Raw genomic sequence first — 20,598 nt, 5'->3', positions numbered from 1 at the left:
AGGCGCATGTCTTCTTTTTTTTTTTGTATTTTTCTTTTCCCTGCTGTTCCTGAGGCCTCTCGGATCTAGCAGGAAATGGGCTTGTCTCCCAGGTCTCCTCCTACTGAAAGGAATGATGCTGATGCTGTACAGATACAGGGCTGGCTGGTGTACGAAAGGTGGGCTCCTCAGTGGGGAACAGCTGGTCACCTTTTGCAGCAGAGCTAACATTTGAAACACCCCACCCACCCGCTGCCACTCGTATCTAGGTGATCCAAGGTTATAGATAAGGTTTCCTCTTCGGCCTCCTGGATTTCAAAGCACTGGCCTCTTGAGGGGTGTGACCTAGAAATGAGGGAGGAGGACCTTTGGAGTTGCCTCTTACATCCTTGAACTGAAAAGAGCTGGGTTTCTTCTGTCATTCTTTAACCTGGAAGGAGGATTTCTGAGAATAAAACCTTAAAGTTTCTTCCAAGTCCAAGTGAACCCCATTCTGTGGTCTGTAGTGGGAGGATCTCAGGGAGCGCAGGACTCTCTGAAATCAGAGAAGCTCATACAGTAGAGGGAAAATGACCTCCTGAAGTCTGATGTCATGGTCCCACAGTGCCTAGGTTCAAGGCTGGAGAGGGCAGGTTCCCAGGCAGCACCAAAAGATGCCCTATCTGTTTGGCTGCTTCCACACGGCTCAGATGTGCCCTGTCCTGGTGGATGGGCTCCAGCTGGGGTAATGGGGACCCCTACCACGGCTATTCCTTGGCCTAGACTGATTCCATCATTCTGTGCCTTTGAGATTTTCCTCCCCAGTCTCAAAATTGCCCTCGCAATTTTGTGTACTCATTCTTGTGTTCTTGTGTACTCATTCTCTCTTTCTCTCTGTCTTTCTGTCTCAGTCTGTCTGTCTCTCTTTGTGCTTCTCTCTCTTTCTCCCCCTATTGAAGACTTCAGAGAGATGTGGGGAGTAGATGGAGAAGAATCATTTATCAGACAGGGGGCAGGTGCCTTCAGGCTCTCCTGGGTTGGAGTTCTAGGCTTCTTTCAATTGTTGGGGTTGGAGCAGGAGCAAGGCCAGCTTGTTCTCCCCTTCTGGGCCTGGGCTAAAAGTCCCCCTCCATGAAGGACGCTGGCCAGCTGTGTGTCCTCAGCAGCAAGCCGGGCCAGCCGTGGTTAGCCTGTTGATTCGGGTGGAGTTTGCCTCTGCGGAGCTCGGTGCCACTGATCCCACTGAGCTCCTGCTCGATGTTGGGACACTGCCCTGGAAGGTGTTCCTTCTTCAACTTAGTGGCTCTCGGTGGAATTTCAGGGTTTAGAGTGAAGTTCAGGGACCCCAAAGGCAGGGTTTTTCATCTCCTGCATCTATCACAATAAGAACATAAAGGAAGATCTTGTTTATTAGACTGAAGCCACATCATTCCACAATTAGAAAAACCCATTGCCACCCCCTCTTCCCAGCCTGCCCCTCGGTTGGTCTCTTCTGCTGGTTTTGAGTAGGTGAGTACTCTGCTCTCCCTCTCCGAGGGGTCACTCTAGTAACTGGGCGATTGCGCACACACCGTGTGCCCAGCGCTGTTCCAAGCACTGATAGGGTGTTGGTTCTCATGGAGCTTCTCTTCTAGGGGAGACAGAAGCTAAACCAGCAACAAGATCCTTACTGATCGGGTGGCCTGCTTGGGCCTGAGTCACTGGGACAGGGGCCGACACGCAAGCCAGGATTGAGTCAGTTGTGCTTCTACCAGTTAGAATCAGGCGTTTTGGGTGTTGTATTTCATTGAGCTCATGTTCTCAGAGCGCATTGTTCTGTGGGATAACACTAATTTAACACATGAAAATTGACTGCCCTTCGCGTAATAGTCAGACCTGCCACTTTCTGAGGACCCGGTGTGTGCTGTGCTGGGTATATTTGTGAGTATTGACTCACTGACTCCCCACAACACTGTGGGGAGCACAGACCTTCCAGAAGTGAAGTGATTACTATCAGTCACAGAGCCCATGAGGAGAGCTGGGCTTTAAACTTTGGTAGTCTGGCTCCAGAGTTTAATCTCTTTACTGCTCTGCTGTGCTCTTTTCTGTTGTGTTTAGAGATGTTTTCCCAGGTTTGGGATGAACTTTGAAAGGTTCTCAGAATAAAATTACCAGCACCTTACTTCCATACATAACCTCCGAGTCTCTAAGCATGCTTTGACTAATGAGAAAAAAAATTCTGACCTAACTGCTATTTGCTGAAGGATTATGATTCATGGATTTTGGTTAAGCAAAATTTTCCTTTTTTTTTCTTCTTATTCCCCTCTTTCCTCTGTACCCAGGCTCTTCACACTGAGCTGAATATCCCCAGCCCTTTTCTAATTGTTGAGACGGGGTCTTACTACATCCCCAGATTGCCCAGGCTGGGCTCAAGCTTGCTATCTTTCTTGACCCAGCCTCCCGGAATGTTGAAACTTCGGGCTGCACCACCGTGCTTGGCCGCAGAGTTCTCTTAGCATAGTAATAAAGTCAGTCCTGACCCAGTGAAACACAATATCCCACTCTCCAGCCATTCTCCCCTGGCTGCTGTTTATTCAACCCAGGACTTTCTAAGCATTTTCTACTTTTATGCAGCAGTAGACTTATCTTATAAGCATTTTTTAAATTTGAAAAGTTATATAGCAGTAATACTTTTTGAAGTTTGGGTAGAAAAAACCCCTAACCACATCTTTCTTGCCCAGGGAGCTCCGCTGATGGTTGGGTTGTATCACTCACTGCTCAGCATTGTTTCGCACAGATTTGCTTATTGCCTTCTAGTCCTTGTCTAGTATATATTTTACTTCTGTCATAGCCATGTTTTAAAAAATGGATGTACTTTTTAGTTTAAAAAAAAAGCCATCTCTGTCTATCTAAGAAAAGCTTCACACATAGAGCATTTGGAAGTGAGAAGACTTTTTTTCTCAATTTAAAAATGTCTTTTCTAATTTTGTAAGTTTGACATGTCCATTATAGGAAATTCGGAAAAGACAAATTTTTATGTCTCAAAAATAAAATGCTTTCTAAAGAAACAGCATGTAGATCACAGACTAAGGAATTCTGGGCAAAGGGGATATGGCCACTGTCTCTTTCTCATTGCAGGGACAAAATACCCCAGTACCCACAGGTTAAATGTGGGAAAGTTTATTTCAGCTCTCAGTTGGTGGAGGTGTCAGTCCATAGTTGGCTGACCCCAAGGCAGGGCAGCATGACAGGGGTGAAACGGGTCACGTGTGGCAGACCAGAAGCTAGCCCTCCTTTCCCTTTTTATGCCATCTGGGCTACCAGCCTATTGGTTGGTGCCACTCATACCCAGGGTGGGTCTTCCATCTTTAGTAAATCCATTCCGTCATACTCAGAACTGTGATACCCAATTAGTGGGTGAATCCAGTGTGACACACCTGTGACCCAGTCACTCCTCAAAACCCCACCTGTAAACACCTGAGGCTTTCGGGGACGGTAGAAGCCGTGATAGCCACTCCTCATGACAAGGCTGCTGAGCTTCGGGAAGCATTGATGAGTGATGGGGGTGCCTTTTCCATGACGAGGACCTTCCAGGTTCACTCCTTCCATGCTGTGAAATGATTCCTGAAAACCTAGGGGGAACTTCCCACTGGGAAGTGTGTCGAGGCTCAGTGTAGTGTAGTGGGGGGGGGGGGGAATGCAGAGAAACATCTCCCCTGAGAGCTGTTGCTTCTCTGCACCTGCCCAAGATGGGAAGTTCCAGGTGGCAGGTTGGTCCTTGGAACTGTTCCTTTGACCCTCTCTCCCTGCTCTATGTGCAGCGGTCTGACACCGCCCAAGCGCAGCCGGGGAAAGCCAGCCCTGTCCCGAGTGCCCTTTCTGGAAGGCATGAATGGAGACACCGACTACAGCGGCTCAGGTGAGGAGCGGTGGTAGACAGAGCTGGGGGCCAGGCCTTCCCGGGAGCCAGTGCAGCAGGCTGTGGTGCTGCTGGAGCTCAGAACCAGTCCGCGACCCTCGGGCACCCCGAACCCTTGGGCACTGGCCAGTGAGATGGCCTGAGCTCCCTAGGCCATTCATGCTTCCTTTAAAGAATATCATCTTAAACTTGAATGTGTAATTCTCACCCTTGGTAACAAAAATCTGAAAGGCAACCAGCGGCCTATGAGGAAAGCCCACACTCCCTTCCTTGGAACATCCAGTGTTGGCATTTGCTTTGTGCCTTTCCGGAGGCGATCCCTGAACATGCAAGCCAGGACTCGTGCGTGTGCTTAAGAAAGCCGTAAAGAAGTCCAATGGGCTCGTGCCTCTGTGGTACTATTGCTTTTTCTCCAGTTAATAACATACCTCAGGGAGCCTTCTGTGCTTTGCAGTGGCGGCCTCGTGTCCGGCTACACGGGAGCGCCTGCATTTGTGCAGCTACCCATAAAGACAGACGTTTCGGATCTTTTCACTTACTTGTTACCCTAGTCAGTATTACCTTGAGCAATCTGAAGTGCGGGTAGTCACCCTGCTCCCACGGGGAGGAGGCAGGATTGTCGACGTAAAGGAATGTGCATGTGTAACTTTCATGGGTATTGCTCGTCTGCTCTCAGTGGTCCATGGTGGCCTGAGGCTCACTATAACCCTGGAGTTTTATGGATCCTGTCTTCTTGGCCCAGTAGGATGAAAGGACAGGACAGGGCTGGGGTAGTGCCCTGCACAGAAGGTGCAGCGGGGCCTGAGCACACCCTGGTGCCGCCCCGGCAGTCTAGATGCTGTCTTTAAGGTTCCCTGTAGCACACCGGCTGGCTGCAGGCTTTCTCTTCCCTTTCCCCAGCTGCTCTCCCTTCCTGCAGCATCAGTGTCTCACACGCGTGTGTTGCTGAGTGTGTGCTTGTGCGTTTCATTCCTCTCTATGACTGTCAGCCCCCAGAAGGCGGGACTTGTGTCCAGATGAACTTGTGTAATACCTAAGCTCAGAACCAGGAGTCGATTGGCACAGTTAGCGCTTCTGGTGGTGACATTTTATTCTTATTCTACAACTTATTCCCATCCCTAAAAGGATGCCAAAAGAAATGTAAAAAAGGAATTGAGCTCTCATAGTGCTACCATCTTAAAACACAATTGTCTTTGTTTCTCTGTGTTGCCTTCTGTTTATTTTAGGCACATTTTTAACAAAGTGCTAATCCAAAACACATGTACTTTTGTATCCTACTTTTTTCACTATTACCTCATACTTTTTTCCATGCGGACACACAATCTTCCATCTCACATTATTGGCACACTGGATCTAACGATGCTAATTCGCTTAACTGGTCTGTCGTTTTAGACCCTTGGTTATCTTGGACTCCTGATTTACACATGATGTAGTGTAGTGAATCCACATTTTTGTTGTTTGTGAAAGTTCTTTTTCTTAGAATAAATCAGCAAGGAAGGAATTTACTGACGAGCAGATGGTTCATATGTTTTTTTTCCTAATGGCTGGGAGACGTACAGCCAGAATACATTCTACAAGCCACGGGTGACAGCACACTTCCCCTCAGCCATCCTCTGGGGCATCAGGTTTTATGTTTTAGTGCTGTTGCTGTTTATTCAACAGAGTCAAAACAGTGCCTTATTATATGTTCAGTTTTTTTTAAAAAAAATTATAAGGAGTGGTGATTTTTCCTTGGAAATGTAATTGCCTCCCTTGAGATTTGAGTGTTTTTCCCCTGACCAAGTGCAGTCACCTCCCCATCCTCAGTCTGTAGATGTGGGGGAGGGAAAGAGCCATCCCTTAGGGGTCCAGAAGTGCTGGTGCTGCCGCACCGGCTGCCTGTGGAACAAGGCATGGGGTGTCAGCTGCAGGGGTCACAGCAGTGTGGACACGGTGCTGATGGCAGCAGGGCCCCGTAGAGCTGCGTGCCTGCTTGGTTCCTCTGGGTATGGGGCAGCCCAGTGCCCTGGGTGGCTCGGGACCACGTGGTCGGAAAGAACTCACTTGGCAAGTGGTTTTCCTGGGGCCCCCTTTCCAGGGCTCTGTTTCCACGAGGCCTCTGTCACGCGAACTCCCCACCTGGGGACTGAGAGTGGCATGTGGCTCTGCGGGCAGCCGTAGGCCCCCTCTGGCTGGCTCAGAGAACGCAGGGAAAGTCATCCTAGGGTTCAAGATCAGAGGTTGCTAAGCTGTGTGCTGCTGCTCTTCGGTGAGCTTAGAATTTTTTTTAAATGGTTAAAAAGAAAATTAAAAGAAGAAAGTTTTATAACATGTGAAAACTCTGTGAAATGCAAATTCCAGTGTCCTGAGTAGAGTTCTATTGGTTGCACGGCTGCAGTCACCTGTTTCCGGGTTGTCTGGATGCCCTGATGCTGCAGCTGCAGAGCTGGATAGTTGGGTCAGAGACCCTGTGGCCCGTCAAACGCAAACCATCCGTTTGCTGTCTGGCCATCAACAGAGCTGGTTTGCCAACCTCTGATCCGATCTGTGCATTTCTCCTAAGGAAAGGGTAGGGTGGCGGGGATGTCACTGACTCATTCCTGGGCTGCCCCAGTCTTATGGAGGCCACAGGCAGGGCTTTGGGGCATCATTCCAAGTCCCCTTTGGGCACTGTCTCCTCCCCTCCCCTACCCCCAGGCAGAAGCCTCCTGATGCCCTTTGAAGACCGCGGAGACCTGGAGCCCCTGGAGCTGGTGTGGGCCAAGTGCCGCGGCTACCCCTCCTACCCTGCCTTGGTGAGTCTGCCCCAGACACCTGCTCCTTGTTCCCGGGCTGCTCGGTCTGGCCTGCCGTGCCTTGGGGCCTTGTCTGATTGGTTCTAGCCAGCAGTATGGTGGGGGTCAAGGTACCTTTAGCTGCTGAGGGGTGGGGGGCTTACCCTGGCCTTTGTGGGGCAAACCAGCAAGGCTCCCAGCTGGAAGAACTTTGGAAAGGCTGGAAGTGGCCAGATAGAGATGAGGGCTCTTAGGGTTTTAATACCACTTTTTAAATTTACTTATGCATTAAGGTAATATGCGCTTATTGTAGAGGATGGAAAACGCTCTTAACTGTGCTTAGATGTTTGGTTAAATCTGTCACACTAAGTCCTTGAAGTCCTGAGGAAAGTGTAGTTGTTCCTGTTTTGGAGGGAGGAGCAACCTGTTGGCTCTGGTCTCTCACCTAGGAAGCGGCAGGTGGGATTTGAGCCCGTGGCTCAGGCTGTGTGGTATCAAAGCCTGTGTTCTGAGCCTCCGAGTTCAGAATCAGTGAGTCCGCCTAGGGGTATGCTGGTGTGCAGCCAGCCTTGTTTGCTGCACAGATGTGCACGCATGTTGGGCCGCACTGTTTTTAATCTTCTTTTCATTTAAGGCACACGGTGCACACACACGACTCATGCCATCACACACTCCATCAGCGTCACTTAATGACCACGTCAGCTGTGCTCATGTGCTGTACTTTATTCATCCCCTGGCTGGCGACGTAGGTCATTTGAATTTTTCACTATAATAAACAGTTGGCAATAAACATTACCGTAGCTTTACCTTTGTGTATATCCGCGATCATTTCTTCACAGTGAATCCTTAAAGGTGCCTTCTAGGGGCTCGGTCTGGACAAAATTTGGATATATGTTGCCAGGTTGCCTGGACGTTCCGGTTTATAGTCCCATCGGCAGTGGCTGAGATTTCCGTGTCTTCCCCAGTAGCAGTAGCTAAAACCTGTTATGTCTTAGCTGCTGTTGCAGTAGGCGAGGGGGTCCACCCCACTGTGGACGGTGGTGCTGATTCTAAAGCTTGGGGGGCCTGTCAGAATCATGGCAACACATAGAGGGAGTCAGCTCCACCCCAGGACCTCTGAGGTGGATTCTCCGAGGCCAGAGTGAGGAGGCCTGTTTTTCCCAAAGCTTCCTGGGTGATGTGATGCCCCGGCGGGAACCGCCCTCCCGCTCTCCCAGCACTTTCCTAGCTAAGAGCAGCTGCTCCAGATACGCAGGGCAGGAACTCCCATCCTGGTGAGCAGGTAGAGAGAGCGTCCCGCAGGGGCTGCACACTTCCTGGAGCCATACCCAGTCTGGCTGGCCTGCCTCACTGTCCTGCCTCACGAGGCTGGAGACCCTCAGTGCCCTGTCCTTCAGGACGCGTCTTTAGATTCATTATCGTGACTGTTTTAATCCCACAATGCACAAACGTTGGTTCAAAACTAGTGGTTTTTAAAAATTACTTGTTTTGGATGGCATCAGAAGTGGAGCTCCTGCCCAGGACTTCATACATGCTGGGCAACACTGCCCCTGAGCTGCGCCGGATCAGGCTTCTTACTCAGGCAGTTTCCTTCTCGGGAGAGAAACTCAGCCCCACCTGCGTGGAACTCGCGGTGTTGGTGTTGATGCATGCTGCCCGGTCCTTTTCCTGTGCATGCCGCAGTGTGTATTTGCATACCGTTTTACTGTCTTATTTTAAATCTTTGTCTTTTGTATATTTATTTATGGTCTTTCTGAGACAGGGTCTCACTATGTAGTTCAGGCTGGTCTTGAGCTCACAACGATTCTCCTGCCTCAGCCTCCTGAGTGCCAGGATGACACGCGTGAGCCCTCACGCCTGGCTAAGTTTCTGTCTTTTTTAAGACAGATCTCACTGTGTTGCCCAAGCTGGACTGTGACTTCTGTGCTCAGGCGACCTTCCTGCCTGAGCCTCCCAAGTCGTTGGGCCCCTCAGTGTGTGCCCTGTGTTTGGTTGAAGTTCATGTCTTTTAAACAAATAACAATACTTTTGGTTTTTTGTACAAGTAAAATATAGTATATTATAAACAGTTTGGAAATACAGAGGGACAAGAAAGCAACCCAGAGCCCCCCGTTGCAGCACATGGACTCCGGTACCTCACAGCCTCCTTTTACGGGTGGGCCCCATGCTGCAGGTGGAGGGGTGTGTGCGTACCCATCATTGTCTGTCGTTTATCGCTGGCTGTGTTCCACGTCTGCATAGCCTTCACGGAGTGAGTGGACCATTGTTATATCTCCTGGGGGGCAGCCTGTCCTTGCTTTCGCTCTCAGGAAGGTTTCCCGAGTCCCTGCTCTATAGGTCGCTTTGTCATTGAGGAGGCTCAGAAGGGCCATGTGGCTGTCCTCGTGAGGACCCTTCACTTCGGCCCCGGATGGGACTGAGACTGGGGGAGCTTGGACCGGAACACACAGCTGGCAGTGGGGCCGGCACCGTTCTTTTTCAGAGTAGCCTCTTCCCGAGGGCACCCGCCTTAGCTGCCTCTGGAGAGGGCCATGGCAAATAAGGAGAGTAGTGCACTCTGAGAGGGTCCACGGGGACAGGGCGCAGGAGCTGTGCTTGCTCCGTCTTTAGGGAAGGCTGCTTCCCTGTTGCTGCCGAGGTCTCTGACCCGGACAGCTGCTCTGCAGAGGCTCACCTTGCCCAGGTGTCGGGTTTGAGTCCCAGCCACCACGATCTGTGCTTGGCTCTTTCCTGTCAGCGAACACCTGTCAGCAGGCTTCCTGGCATCAGCCGGCAATCAAGTGAGATGAGGTGTGGATTATTAGGAGCTCTGGAAATGTGGAAAGTGCCCCAGAGTCATGGAGAATTAGTGCTCTGCTGGTGCTGCCAGGCGTCTTGCCAAGCACCTGCTCTGAGCCAGGTGGGGGCTGCTGGGTGCTGGAAACAATCCCAAACAAGACAGGACTGGCCCAGTGTCAGTGGCTCCGCGCCATTGCCCCCTCCACCAGCCCTGTGGGCGCAGGCAACCAGCCGTGCACTGGGCCTCCTCTGAACCATCCCTGAGGATGGCATGCAGCTGCTCCAGAAGACGGAGTCCTGAGGTGGCAGCAGGGACGTCCCCTTGCTGATGCTGAGCCCTTGTAGCCCTGGTGCCCGGCAAGGCCTCTGAGCACTTGGGGTGAATTGTAGGCTCTAAATGGAAGAGTCAAGGAAATGACCTCACCCCAAAAGACCTTGAGAGAAAAGGGTTTGCCTGCCTGGCCAGATGTCACAGACCCCTCAGGCCCCCAGCTTCCTTGTGTTTCCCACTGCGGTCACAGCTCTGGGGCCTGATGGGCCGTGGAGTGGTTCCCTCATCAGGACTGGCTGGGCATGGCTGGAGGACCAGGCCAGGGCGGCAGAGCCACCATTCCCCCGGCTGTGCCCAGGGTCTCCTCCTGGACAGAGCCGAACCTCTGGGGGGAGGGGGTGCTGCAGGGGTGAGTCTGGTAGTGGTAGTGAATCTGGTAGTGGGGATCCCTGCTCCCCCAGCTCCCCTCCTGAGCACCTGCCTTCTCTTCTCCCTGCAGATTATCGACCCCAAGATGCCCCGGGAGGGCCTCCTACACAATGGCGTCCCCATCCCCGTCCCCCCGCTGGACGTGCTGAAGCTGGGAGAACAGAAGCAGGCAGAGGCTGGAGAGAAGCTCTTCCTTGTCCTCTTCTTTGACAACAAGCGCACCTGGTGAGTGCAGGGCCACCCGGGCAGGGACAGGCGCTGTGGTTACTGGCGTTCGAGGTCGTTGGGGGAATGGCACTTGGGGGTCTTGGGGTGCCAGCTGAGGCCGGTGGGGAGGTCACCGTGCTGAGCGGAGGAGGAAGAGCCACGGTGGTGCGCTCAGGAGTGCTGTTGGCAACCCTCTCCCCGGGAACCTGTGACCAAGCCTGCGGCAGCCTGGAGAGGGGCCCGGCTGTGCGCCCTGTGCAGGGGACTCAGGCACCTCAGTTTATGCACCTGAGGTGCCTTGGCACCGGCAGGAGAGTGCTGTCACCACTGCTCCACAGCGGGAAGGTGGGACTGCTGATGAGAAGGTGACAGGAGTGACCGGGTGTCCTCGTGCACACTGCTTAAGCCTACTTGAATCCTGAGGCCCTTGATCACTTGGGGAGGGGAGAACCGCCCCCCCATGGCCCAACCTGGGGTCCACACCAGGAGCTGCCTCTGCCGGCTGTGTTCCCAGCCATGGAAGAGTCAGCCAAGGGGTGTGAGCACACACACGCACGCATGTGAACAGGCCCCAGAGAGCCTGGCACCAGCCCCCCACCCCCAGCCACAGCTTGCCACACCGAGTTCCTCAGGGTGGCGGAGAGGCTTGGCCTGGCTCCAGGGACCGACAGCCCTCAGAGCGCAGAGGGCCAGGGGAGGCCCCTTGCCTGGGCATCCCACCCCATCCACTCTGCCCTGTACCCCTTCTCTGGTCCTTGCTTGTCTGGGGCGGAGTCCCAGAGGAACCCATGTGGGGTCCCCTGGAGCTCAGCCTCTGAACCTCGCTTGCATTTTAGGCAGTGGCTTCCCAGGGACAAAGTGCTGCCCCTGGGTGTGGAAGACACGGTAGACAAGCTCAAGATGCTCGAAGGCCGCAAGACCAGCATCCGCAAGTCGGTCCAGGTGGCCTATGACCGTGCCATGATCCACCTCAGCCGGGTCCGGGGTCCCCACTCCTTTGTCGCCTCCAGCTACCTGTGAGGGCAGGCCTGGGCCTGGTCCACCTTGGGGCTTGGAGAAGCCTCTCGTGTGACCGGGGGCTGGACTGTGTCCCCAACAAGGGCAGGCCCCATTGTCACTGTTCAAGCGGCTCCCTGGAGGGCAGGGGCCTGCTGTGTTCCAAACCCTGCCAGGCTGCCCCAGACCTCTGCTCTGCTGAAGAACCACTGGCCAGGCTCGGCCCAGCTGAGGAGCCCCCAGAGGTGAGAAGCTGGGCTCCCCCTCGGCCTGCCTGGCTCCCCATGCCCTCGGGCAGGCTGGCGGCCCAGGCTCTGAGCCTGACTCCAGAGATGCTGTGGCTGCTGCCCGCCGTCTCCCGCCCTGCGGCTGCGGGGCCCTGGGCTGGGCTCTCACTCCCCCCTGCCGCCCTTCCTGCATCTCTTGTGCCAAACTGACAAACAGCACCCAACCTGACCTTTTCTTTCATGTCTCATTTGCCTCTTGGGTCAGCTGCTCTGCTAGGTGGGTGTCAGGACCCAGGCAGCGGGCAGCACCCCCAGAACCCGCAGCTCCAGAGACCCCACCTTGCTGCGGGAGGGCAGGCTGCGTCCGCAGCCTGAGGTGGGGTCGGGGTGGCCTGGCCGCCTGCCCGCAGCTCCTGTCCTCTGCTCCTGGGCCTGAGCTCTGCTTTCACACCCGTCCCCTTCCCCTGCCCCTGCCCCTGCCCCTGCCCCCTTCACCTCAAAACATGGAAGGGAAAAGCAACGCAAAACAAAACTGTGAATGAGGATTGCTGACCGGCAAACGGCAACCTTCCGAGGCCTGGCCCTTGGATGTCCTCTCACCTCTTAAGCACCAAAGTTGCAGGGCCAGGGCCGGCTGCAGGCCGCAGATCGCCATCTTGATTTTTAACTCAACATTCTTTTTAATTGTTTTAAATTTTTTCATAGGGGAGTTTTGGACAAAACAAAAGTTGCCGGGGAGATCACTGCCATTTTTACACACTCAACTTTTTAAAAACAAAAGCAACCACACACCGACTTCTTAGACATTTGGGACACGAGCCAGAGTTGAAAGGGAACCAGCGGAACCCGCCGTGCATATGGGCGGGCTTTCGGGCTTTTTGTACAACAGTAACGAGACTGGTCCTGGGCAGGACACCGGGTGTACATAACTGTAAGATACCGGCCTGTCCGCAGGCCGCCCCGGCCCCGGGCACCTGTGTCCGCCCAGCCACCCCCCGCTCCCCCTGCGCCTGCTGCTCGGTCCACGTGTCCTCTCCTGTCCCCTCGGTCCTGCTGGGCCGGGCCTCCGCGTCTCTTGTCGCGTCTGCTGTGAAGCACACGATGCTCTATTTATTGTAGAAAGTGACTTTATTTGCTTTCTAGAATTGTTTATAACAGATGGTATAAGAGAGATAATAAACAAAGATCTATGCCTGTAAACAATAGAGAAGTTAATTTTACCTGCTCTAATGTGACCGTCGGAAACTTAGTTTCTCTCTGAGAAATAAACGTTCTGGGTGCCAGGTCACTGGGGCCGAGGATCCTTCTGCCCGAGCAGCCCCCCTCCTTCCAGGCCTGGGGGGAACGGGAAACCAGCGCAGTGGGGTGTGGGGTGCAGCGAAAGGAGCCCGAAGCATCCACCCTGCCCCTGTGGACCCTGCCCGCTGGCTCTTCTCTGGGACTGAGTGAACACAGGTGTGGCCACCTTGGCCGGGCCTGTGATGTCCTTTACGTTGAGGTCACTAATGTGAAAGTGGTCGGTGTGTCCACGTCCCTGGGCTCTGCCGCTCGCCCTGATCCGTGACCCATCTATAGTGCTGACGAAGGCCCGGGTGAGGGTCCCAGGTGTGGACAAGGGTTTGAGAGCCTGGCGTGTTTGGTCTCGGAAACTTCTAAAGAAAGCAGGACAGTCCTTGAAGATACAGGGCCGCCTGACTTAGGAATTATATCTCGAGTTTCAAAGGCAGTGACCAAATACGGAATATTTAGAATGGAGTTACAAGCTCTCTCTAAATGTCCTGGGGGAAAGGGAAGAGGCCCTGGCCTGGTTGGGAGCCTCTCCACAGGTGCAGCCGAGAGACTGAAGCCCTGTGAGCGCCAGAGCCCTGTTCCTGATGGCCGATCCAGGGAGCTACCGCAAGCTGGTGAAGTGTGTCTAGCTTAGAAGCCTTGTCACTGGCGTGTGACCCAGGGTAGGACAGATGTCTTAAAGGACCCTGGAGCCAGGGCAGGGCACGGCACCGGCTCAAGGCAGATGGCAGCACCTATTGGAGGATTTGAACAGGGAAGAGACTTGCTTGGAGCTCGGCTGCTAATTCTGCCTCAGAACCAAAAGGGAGGGGTTGGGGGGGAGTGTTGGGGAGAGGCAGAGTTTAGTTTTGGGTAAGTTTTGTTGCTTATAAAATCAGAAAAAAAAAAAAAAAGCTGTGCCTGGGGTTAAGAAAAAGGAGAGCCAGGCATGGTGGCACACACCTGTAATCCCAGCACTCGGGAGGCTGAGGCAGGAGGATCATTGTGAGTTCAAGACCAGCCTAGGCTATAAAGTGAGCTCAAGGCCAGCCTGAACGGCACAGCAAGATCCTGTCTCAAGACAAAAAAAATTATAGAGAAAGATAGGGGCTGCTGGTGTGAATATGGGGGTAGTGAAACCCAGTGGGCTGCAGAGTGGCCAGCAGGAGGCAGGTGGAAAGCACCTGGTCTGGTGCAAATCCTTGCCCAGGGTGATGCCTGAAATCCCACACTAGCACTCCTGCTTCTACCTGTCAAGGCCAAGATCCTGGGCTCAAGGCCATGACCCTATCAGTTTGCAGTGGGGGAGGGGCTGTGGCTCTTTAAAGGGCTGGCGGCCCAGGGTGGGTGAGGACGAGGGAGCTGGTTTTGATGAGGTGGAGCAGCAAGGACACTGGGTCCTTAAGGGAAGGCTGAAAGGACAGAGGAGAAAGGCTGCTGGCTGGTGGCCGGCCCTGCATTTCAGAGTCATGGAGCTAGAGGCCAGGGAAGACGAAAGCCGCTTCAAAGGCTTCACAGGACCTTGTGCAGGGAGTGAAGGTCGCAGATGAAAAGCAGGGTCAGGCAAGGAGCCCGGAGGGAGCCTCGCCTGGAACTCAGCTCCTGGAACAAAAGATTGCAGAGCCGGGTCGGCCAGGCTGCTGAGGCTGGCCCTGTCCCAAGGCCCAGTGGGCATCCTCAGGGACTGAGAGCTGGGGTCTGGGGTGCACATATAGTACAAGGGTACTGGAGTCCGGTTCCACCCGTGCCTCTGGCAGGGAAGTCTTCCCCTCTGGTCCTCAGCCTCCCAGTTTGCTCCCCAGAGGCTGCCAGTTTCACCAGCTCATGTAGAACTTTCTAGAGACCCTATAAAGAGAGAGAAAAAGAGAGAGCCCTTTTTCGATATAAATGGTAGCATTTTGTTTACAGTGTTCTAGGGCTCATTTTTAAAGACTGTCTTTATTAAACCAGGTGTGGTGGCACACACCTGTAATCCCAGCACTCAGGAGGCTGAGGCAGGAGGATTGCTATGAGTTTGAGGCCAGCCTGAGCTACCAAGTGAGTTCAAAGCCAGCCTGCACTGCATAGCAAAACCCTGCCTCAAAAAACAAAACAAAACAAAATCTTTATTAAATATTTGAGCAGGTAAAAGACAGTAGTTATAAAATAAAAAAGCACTCATGATATAATAAACCTACTCAGTATCTAGACCTTGTTCTAGACAAGGAAGCTGGACCTTCCCTCCCCTCCCATCCTCCTCCCCCCTTCTCTCTCCTCCTCTTCTCTTTTTCCCATTTTTTTTTTTTTAAATAGGCTGTGTTTCCCAGACTGGATTCAAATTCGCGTGGCCTGAAGACCCTATGATTCACTTTTCACTGTACTCGTTGAGGGCATTAGAGTTTGCTTTCAATTCTAGGCGCGTGGCTGGTGAGCGTGTTCTACAGGGCTTCTCGTGTTGGGGCTATGGGGTGTGGTGGGGTGCAATGGGGTATGGTGAGAGTTTCTCTGGAGCCCCAGGTTGCACAGCTTCTGTAGACAGTGACAAACCGTTTCCCACAGTGGCGGTCCTCACACACGGGTGCTCCCAGAGTTCTCCTTGACCATTTTGCACATTTCTAGACTGATTCGTGTAAAAATCGTTGGCCTGTGGGTGTGGGCACTCCCAGATGTGGCAAACCAGATGAAGTGCTGGTGCCCTGCGGGAAGCTAGGGGGCTCAGAGTGGGAAGCCGTGGGTGGTCACAGTGGCTGCAGCACCCACGCCAGCCAAGGGCTCAACCCTCCCAACACAGCAGCCAGGCTGCAGGCATGGGAGCTCACTCTGCTTGCAGGGCCTCAGACAGCGAGAGTAGCTTGGACTAGGTCCCGCGGCCAGGAAAGTGATGTAGCCGGGATTCTCAAGTCTCCGCTTTACCGACAACAGTGTCTCCCTCCCTGTCTCCTGCTCTCTGCCTCTCTTTCTCGGATGTCACTTTTACGTGGCTGTAAGAGACACAACGGTGGCACTGCTCTTTTTACCCCAGCTCCAGTGTTTTCCTTTGTAGTGACTGTGCAGGGCGCCTGTTTTTTTTTCTTTTTATTTTTTTCTCTCTTTTTTAGCACTGGAAATCAAACTCAGGACCTCGTGCTTGCCAGGCAGGCGCTGTGCCGCTGAGCTACATCCCAGCCCATGCCCCTGTCTCTTATAACTAGTTTTAGAATCTTCTGTGTGTGTAAATGAATGTATTCTAGAGACTCTCCTCCACTTTTTGGGCAAAAATATACTGGTGTCCTGTATGTGCTGTTTTTCTCCTTCTTGTTCTTGTTTTTTTTTTTTTTTTTTTTTTTTTTTTAGTGAGATTGTTTGTTTTTTGTCTTTTTGAGCCAGGGTCTCGCTATGCAGTTCAGGCTGGCCCAAGCTCACCTTGTAGCCCAGGCTGGTCTCAAACTCGCAACGATCCTCCTGCCTCAGCCTCTGGAGTGAGTGCTGGGATTACAGGCGTGCGCTGCACGTGCTGTGTTACTCGCAGGGTTTGCTTTGCTTCAGTATCTTCCCCTGCTGGCTCCCAGCTTGGGGCTCAGGCCACTCCAGGCCCAGGCAGAGGTGAACGCCCTGGAAGGGGGCTGGCTAAGCTCATGATGTCCCTCATTCTGTTGTCTCCAAATCTGCTCAGACTCAGCCGTGAAGATGCTTCTTCCTTCTGTAGCTTGAAGCCTCCAGCGTGTCCCCTCTGGGGGCAGGTGCCGTCTCCTGAGCTCCTGCAGAGCAGTCCAGCAGTAGGAGGTCACCAGGTACAGCGGGCTGCACGGTTCCCCCTGTGTCATCATCTCCTCACTCGGCCCTCAGACCACAGCTGGGGAGCCCTGGCAAGAGCCGTCACCCCACTGTGCAGGTGGGGGCAGCATGGTTTGCCCTGGGCCAGGACTGACCTTGGCTGCTTGGGCCGAGGAGGAAACCAGGGGCTCCATGCTCCCTCCGTCTCCGTTCCCCAGGCAGCTGCTCCGGTGACAGTGACGTGGGCCCGCAAGCCAGGGCTTGTTTGCCCACAAAGATTAGAAAGAGGAGGCGGTCAGGCCAACACTTCCTGATGCACACAATTCCAGGGCTTCTCAAAAACAGAAGGGTCCAGGATGCCACCATTGTTGCTGTCACAGGGATGGCGGTGAGGAGCGAGGGACAGAGCCCACGTGCTCTGCCCTCCTCCCCGTGGCCCTCGATCAGTGGCAGTCTGCCTGGGATGCTGGTCTCTGTCACCATGGATACAATTCCGAGCTCTCCCGATGCGGTGGCCAACTCACTGGTGTCATCTCGGAGGCCACAGGGAGGTCTCCCGCCAACCCTGCGTCCTTGTGCACTGCGCCATCAGTGCCCCCAGGCTCTGGCTCTCAGCCTCAGGCCTGGTGCCAACGGGCCGGCTTCTCCTCCCTGTAGTTCTTAGTATAAAAATAACACAGCTCCCCTCCAAATGCAAGGGGGTGCTGTCCCGTGAACTCCATCTTCACAGGCCCTGCTGGGTCAGCCCCGGCCCGGCTGGGGTCTCCACACTGACCTGACACTGCTCTCTGAATTCCCTGGGGGCTTTTAATGTCCACCTCCCCGTCCTCCTGCCAGCACCTCCAGCCTGGACGCTGAGGGGGTCCCCACCCGCTGGCCACCCCAAGACAGTCTAGCTTCTCAGATCTTTGTCCACCTGTTCCCAACTGCTCTGCCTTGGCCACTCAGTCCTAGGGTCAAGCTTGGGTCCTCCAAAGATGTCACCATGGAGCCCTTTCCAGCCTGACCTTTTGAGTCTTCCTCCTGGGGCCCCAGGGAAGGGATCAGTGGCTTCCCCTCCTTTCACAGCCCCTTCTGGTGCTCACAGCCCTGAATGCCATGGTTACACAGGGCTAGTCTTGTCTACACCAGCTCGCCACACCTGGAGCCTGCCGGCTGGTTCTCCCTCAGCACAGCCGCAACCAAGTTAGCCGGCAGGGACTGCTTCCCGGCTCCCCTGCGAGTTTCCTCACTTCCTCTGCTGACCTCTGTGCTCCTGGCCAGCACAGCTGCCCCCCACTCCGTCCACCCACTGCTGTCCCCACTCAGGGAGGAGAGAGTTGGGTGCATGGCAGGCAGGCTCACAGTCCCGGAGTGCGTCCCTTTCTGAGTGTGGAGAAGGGTCTGAGCACCAGTTTGCACCAGGATGTAGGAAGAAAGTGATGAGCGGAAGTGGCTTTGGGTACCAGCGGCCATGGGAGGGTCAGGCAGGCCTGGATGAGGAGGCCGAGCCTGGGGCGCTGCAGGTTGCCTATGGAGAAGGCTGATTAGCTCTTCCTGCTCTGGACGGTGATCTTGGGAAAGTTCTTCATATGAGAGCCCAGATGACAGAATTCCGGACTTTTGCTAACTATACTGTTTCCTGTCCTGGCAGGGATATCTCGGGTACTGAAGGGTTTCAAGCAGTCTGGGATGGCCAGGGATCTCTGAGATATCTAACGCCAGGGGTGACCTGACTGATCACCTCGTCCAAACCCTGCGTGTCACAAGCACGCAGCAAGGCTCCAAGAGCAGGATACCAGGCTCTGCTGGTGGCCAGCACTTGAACCCAGGTCTCCTGCTCATCTGCTCCTTACAGCCATGCCACCCCACTCTGCTGTCTTGTGCTCGTGTTAGGCCAGCTACAGCTGAGTGGTGTTTCTAGTCCAGGCCTGCAGCTGGCAGTCAGCTCAGGGCGTCCATGGAAGGCATGGCCATCATGTTCTTCTTCCCGTGCTTTGAGGACAGATGAGTTTCCATGGAGATGGGGAAAAGGGTTTGAAGCAACTTAGCACCAACTTTTGACTCCAAAAAAAGAAATCTACTCATCCTCATTTGCCAAGCTGTAAAAGAAATACAATTTTTTTTAAAGAAACCAAATTACTGACAGTGTCCCAAGGTTTGCACTTTGTTTTTCCAATGATCAGTAGATTAATGTGAAGTTTCCAGGCAGAGACTGCCCAGGGTGACAGGAAGAATCATGTCCTGTTGTGGGGACACTGAGTTGGGCTTGCTGTGTGACCTTGAGCATGTGACTCCTCATCTGTGGGTCTCTGTTCCAGCCCTGTGGAAAGCAGGAAATCAGGCTGTCAGCTCTGGGCTGGGGATCAAAGTCCTCTTGCATCACTTGCTAGCTGGTAAAGAACAAGTCAGGCAAGGTGCTTACGGATGCTGGATTTAGTTTCTTCATATGTAAAACACAGATTGGTCATACTTCCGTCATAGGATTGCAAAAACAGACTCAGAAAATTCATTTGATTGCTTGGCTTTCGTTTCCTGCTGTGGTAGACAATCACAGGCAGAAAGCGCTTGTGGCCCTTTTTGCTATCTCAATAAGAATGTGTTGTGTTTTTGGAGCTGTGGCAGCAGTTCTGTGACCATGAGGCAAAAGCACAAGGTGGGGATTCTACAAAGCTGAGGATATCATAGTATAGGAGTCTTGAAAGAGACTGGGTCCTGTCCGGATGACATTACTGAGCAGAGACACCAAGCCTAGTGGTACTGGTTGTTAGACTTTTCCTTGTGTTCTTGTAGCTGCATCCAGCCTGTCTTGTACACCGTTCAATAAACAGCCATAAAACATTTCTAGTAGTGTTGGGCACCCTTCTAGGTGTTAGGTTTCCAAGAAAGGATAGGGAAGCATAAGCCAGGTATGGAGGCACATACCTGTAATCCCAGCATTCTGGAGGCTGAGGCAGGAGGGTCACCCTGTATGGAAGATGACTGTGCTGCTTCTCACCTGTGGCGTGAGGTGTGGCTATGGGAACACGTGGGTGGAAGTGGTATGTGTCGGTTTAGGGCTGGCCGCCACAGGTCCCTGCGTTCTCTCTCCCCTACTTCTGCCAGGCTGGAAAGAGTTCCGCTCACACGATGGCCAGAAATGATACCTTTGTTCTTCTTTATTTATTTTGTCTTTTTGAGACAGGGTCTCCCTATGCAGTTCATGCTGGCTTTGAGCTCACTGTGTAGTCCAGGCCGGTCTCAAACCTACAACAATCCTCCTGCCTCAGCCTCCTGAGTGCTGGGGTTACTGGCCTGCACCACCACCCCTGGCTAACCTTTGTTCTTCTGAGCTCCTGGTGGTTGACCATTGATTGTCCACCGCAATATAACCAAGCCGAAGTTGACTGATGCATGAATGGATGAGTCGTTAAATGAATGAACGAATGTCAGCAGGGTCAGGACTGACTTCCAGGGGAAGTGTGGGGCAGAGGACTCTGGTTTCCCACTAGTAGGAACTGCACTTCACCTTCCTCCTGTCAGAGCCTGTGTCCCATGGAGGAGGTGGATGGTGCCCTGAGAGGGCCCCCAGCCTTCCCTGCGGCTGCAGCATGGGCCTGCAGGTGGGCGGATCCCAGAGAGCAGTCCTGGGGACGGTGTCCGAGAGCTTTGTTCCCAAAGAGAGGAAAAAACAGATCTTCCCATGAGGCTTTGGTCTGGACGGGTGGAGACATCCCCAGAGCCTGGGCTGCCCTCCCCGGCCTGGGAGCAAACTTCACAGCTAGAACTTCACAGATCATGTTCGCCTTGCAGCTTGGCTGTTTTAACTGTGTTCTAATCGTTTCACCTACGGACTAGAGGGTGATGGAGGCTGACCAGTTCTGTACTGCATAGGCCTGAGCATGCGCATGTAAACCAGGGTTCCCCTCTCATCAGGTGCAGGTAGCGGAGATCACCTAGCTGCTTCCTTCCTCTCAGACGATACGGATTTCCTGTGCTTGAATACTGAAAATCAGGTGGTGACAATCGAATTTGTCTAAGCTTTTTCGATGCTGAATTTATTTCCTTCAGGCAAATTTTCAGAAAGAGCATTGTGAAGTCAAAGAAATACTAAAGTAGCAA

General features: G+C 53.5%; 1 protein-coding gene across 1 annotated transcript in view; it reads left to right on the top strand.

The window, feature by feature from the left end:
- The window catches only part of Brpf3 (bromodomain and PHD finger containing 3), a 31,787-nt gene extending 19,060 nt beyond the window's left edge, over window positions 1-12,727 (top strand). The window contains exons 10-13 of the mRNA XM_003473893.5: window positions 3,759-3,856; window positions 6,533-6,630; window positions 10,158-10,312; window positions 11,131-12,727. Coding sequence (XP_003473941.1) covers window positions 3,759-3,856; window positions 6,533-6,630; window positions 10,158-10,312; window positions 11,131-11,314 — 535 coding nt within the window. The 3' untranslated portion in view covers window positions 11,315-12,727. The remainder of the gene's footprint in view (window positions 1-3,758; window positions 3,857-6,532; window positions 6,631-10,157; window positions 10,313-11,130) is intronic.
- Window positions 12,728-20,598: the final 7,871 nt, after the last annotated feature.

Source organism: Cavia porcellus, unplaced genomic scaffold, assembly GCF_034190915.1.
Source record: "Cavia porcellus strain 051 isolate PalLab524CR breed Dunkin Hartley unplaced genomic scaffold, mCavPor4.1 scaffold_28, whole genome shotgun sequence".
Taxonomy (NCBI): Eukaryota; Metazoa; Chordata; class Mammalia; order Rodentia; family Caviidae; genus Cavia; species Cavia porcellus.
Note: the sequence above shows the minus strand (reverse complement) of the source record. Positions and strands in the feature narration are given on the sequence as shown.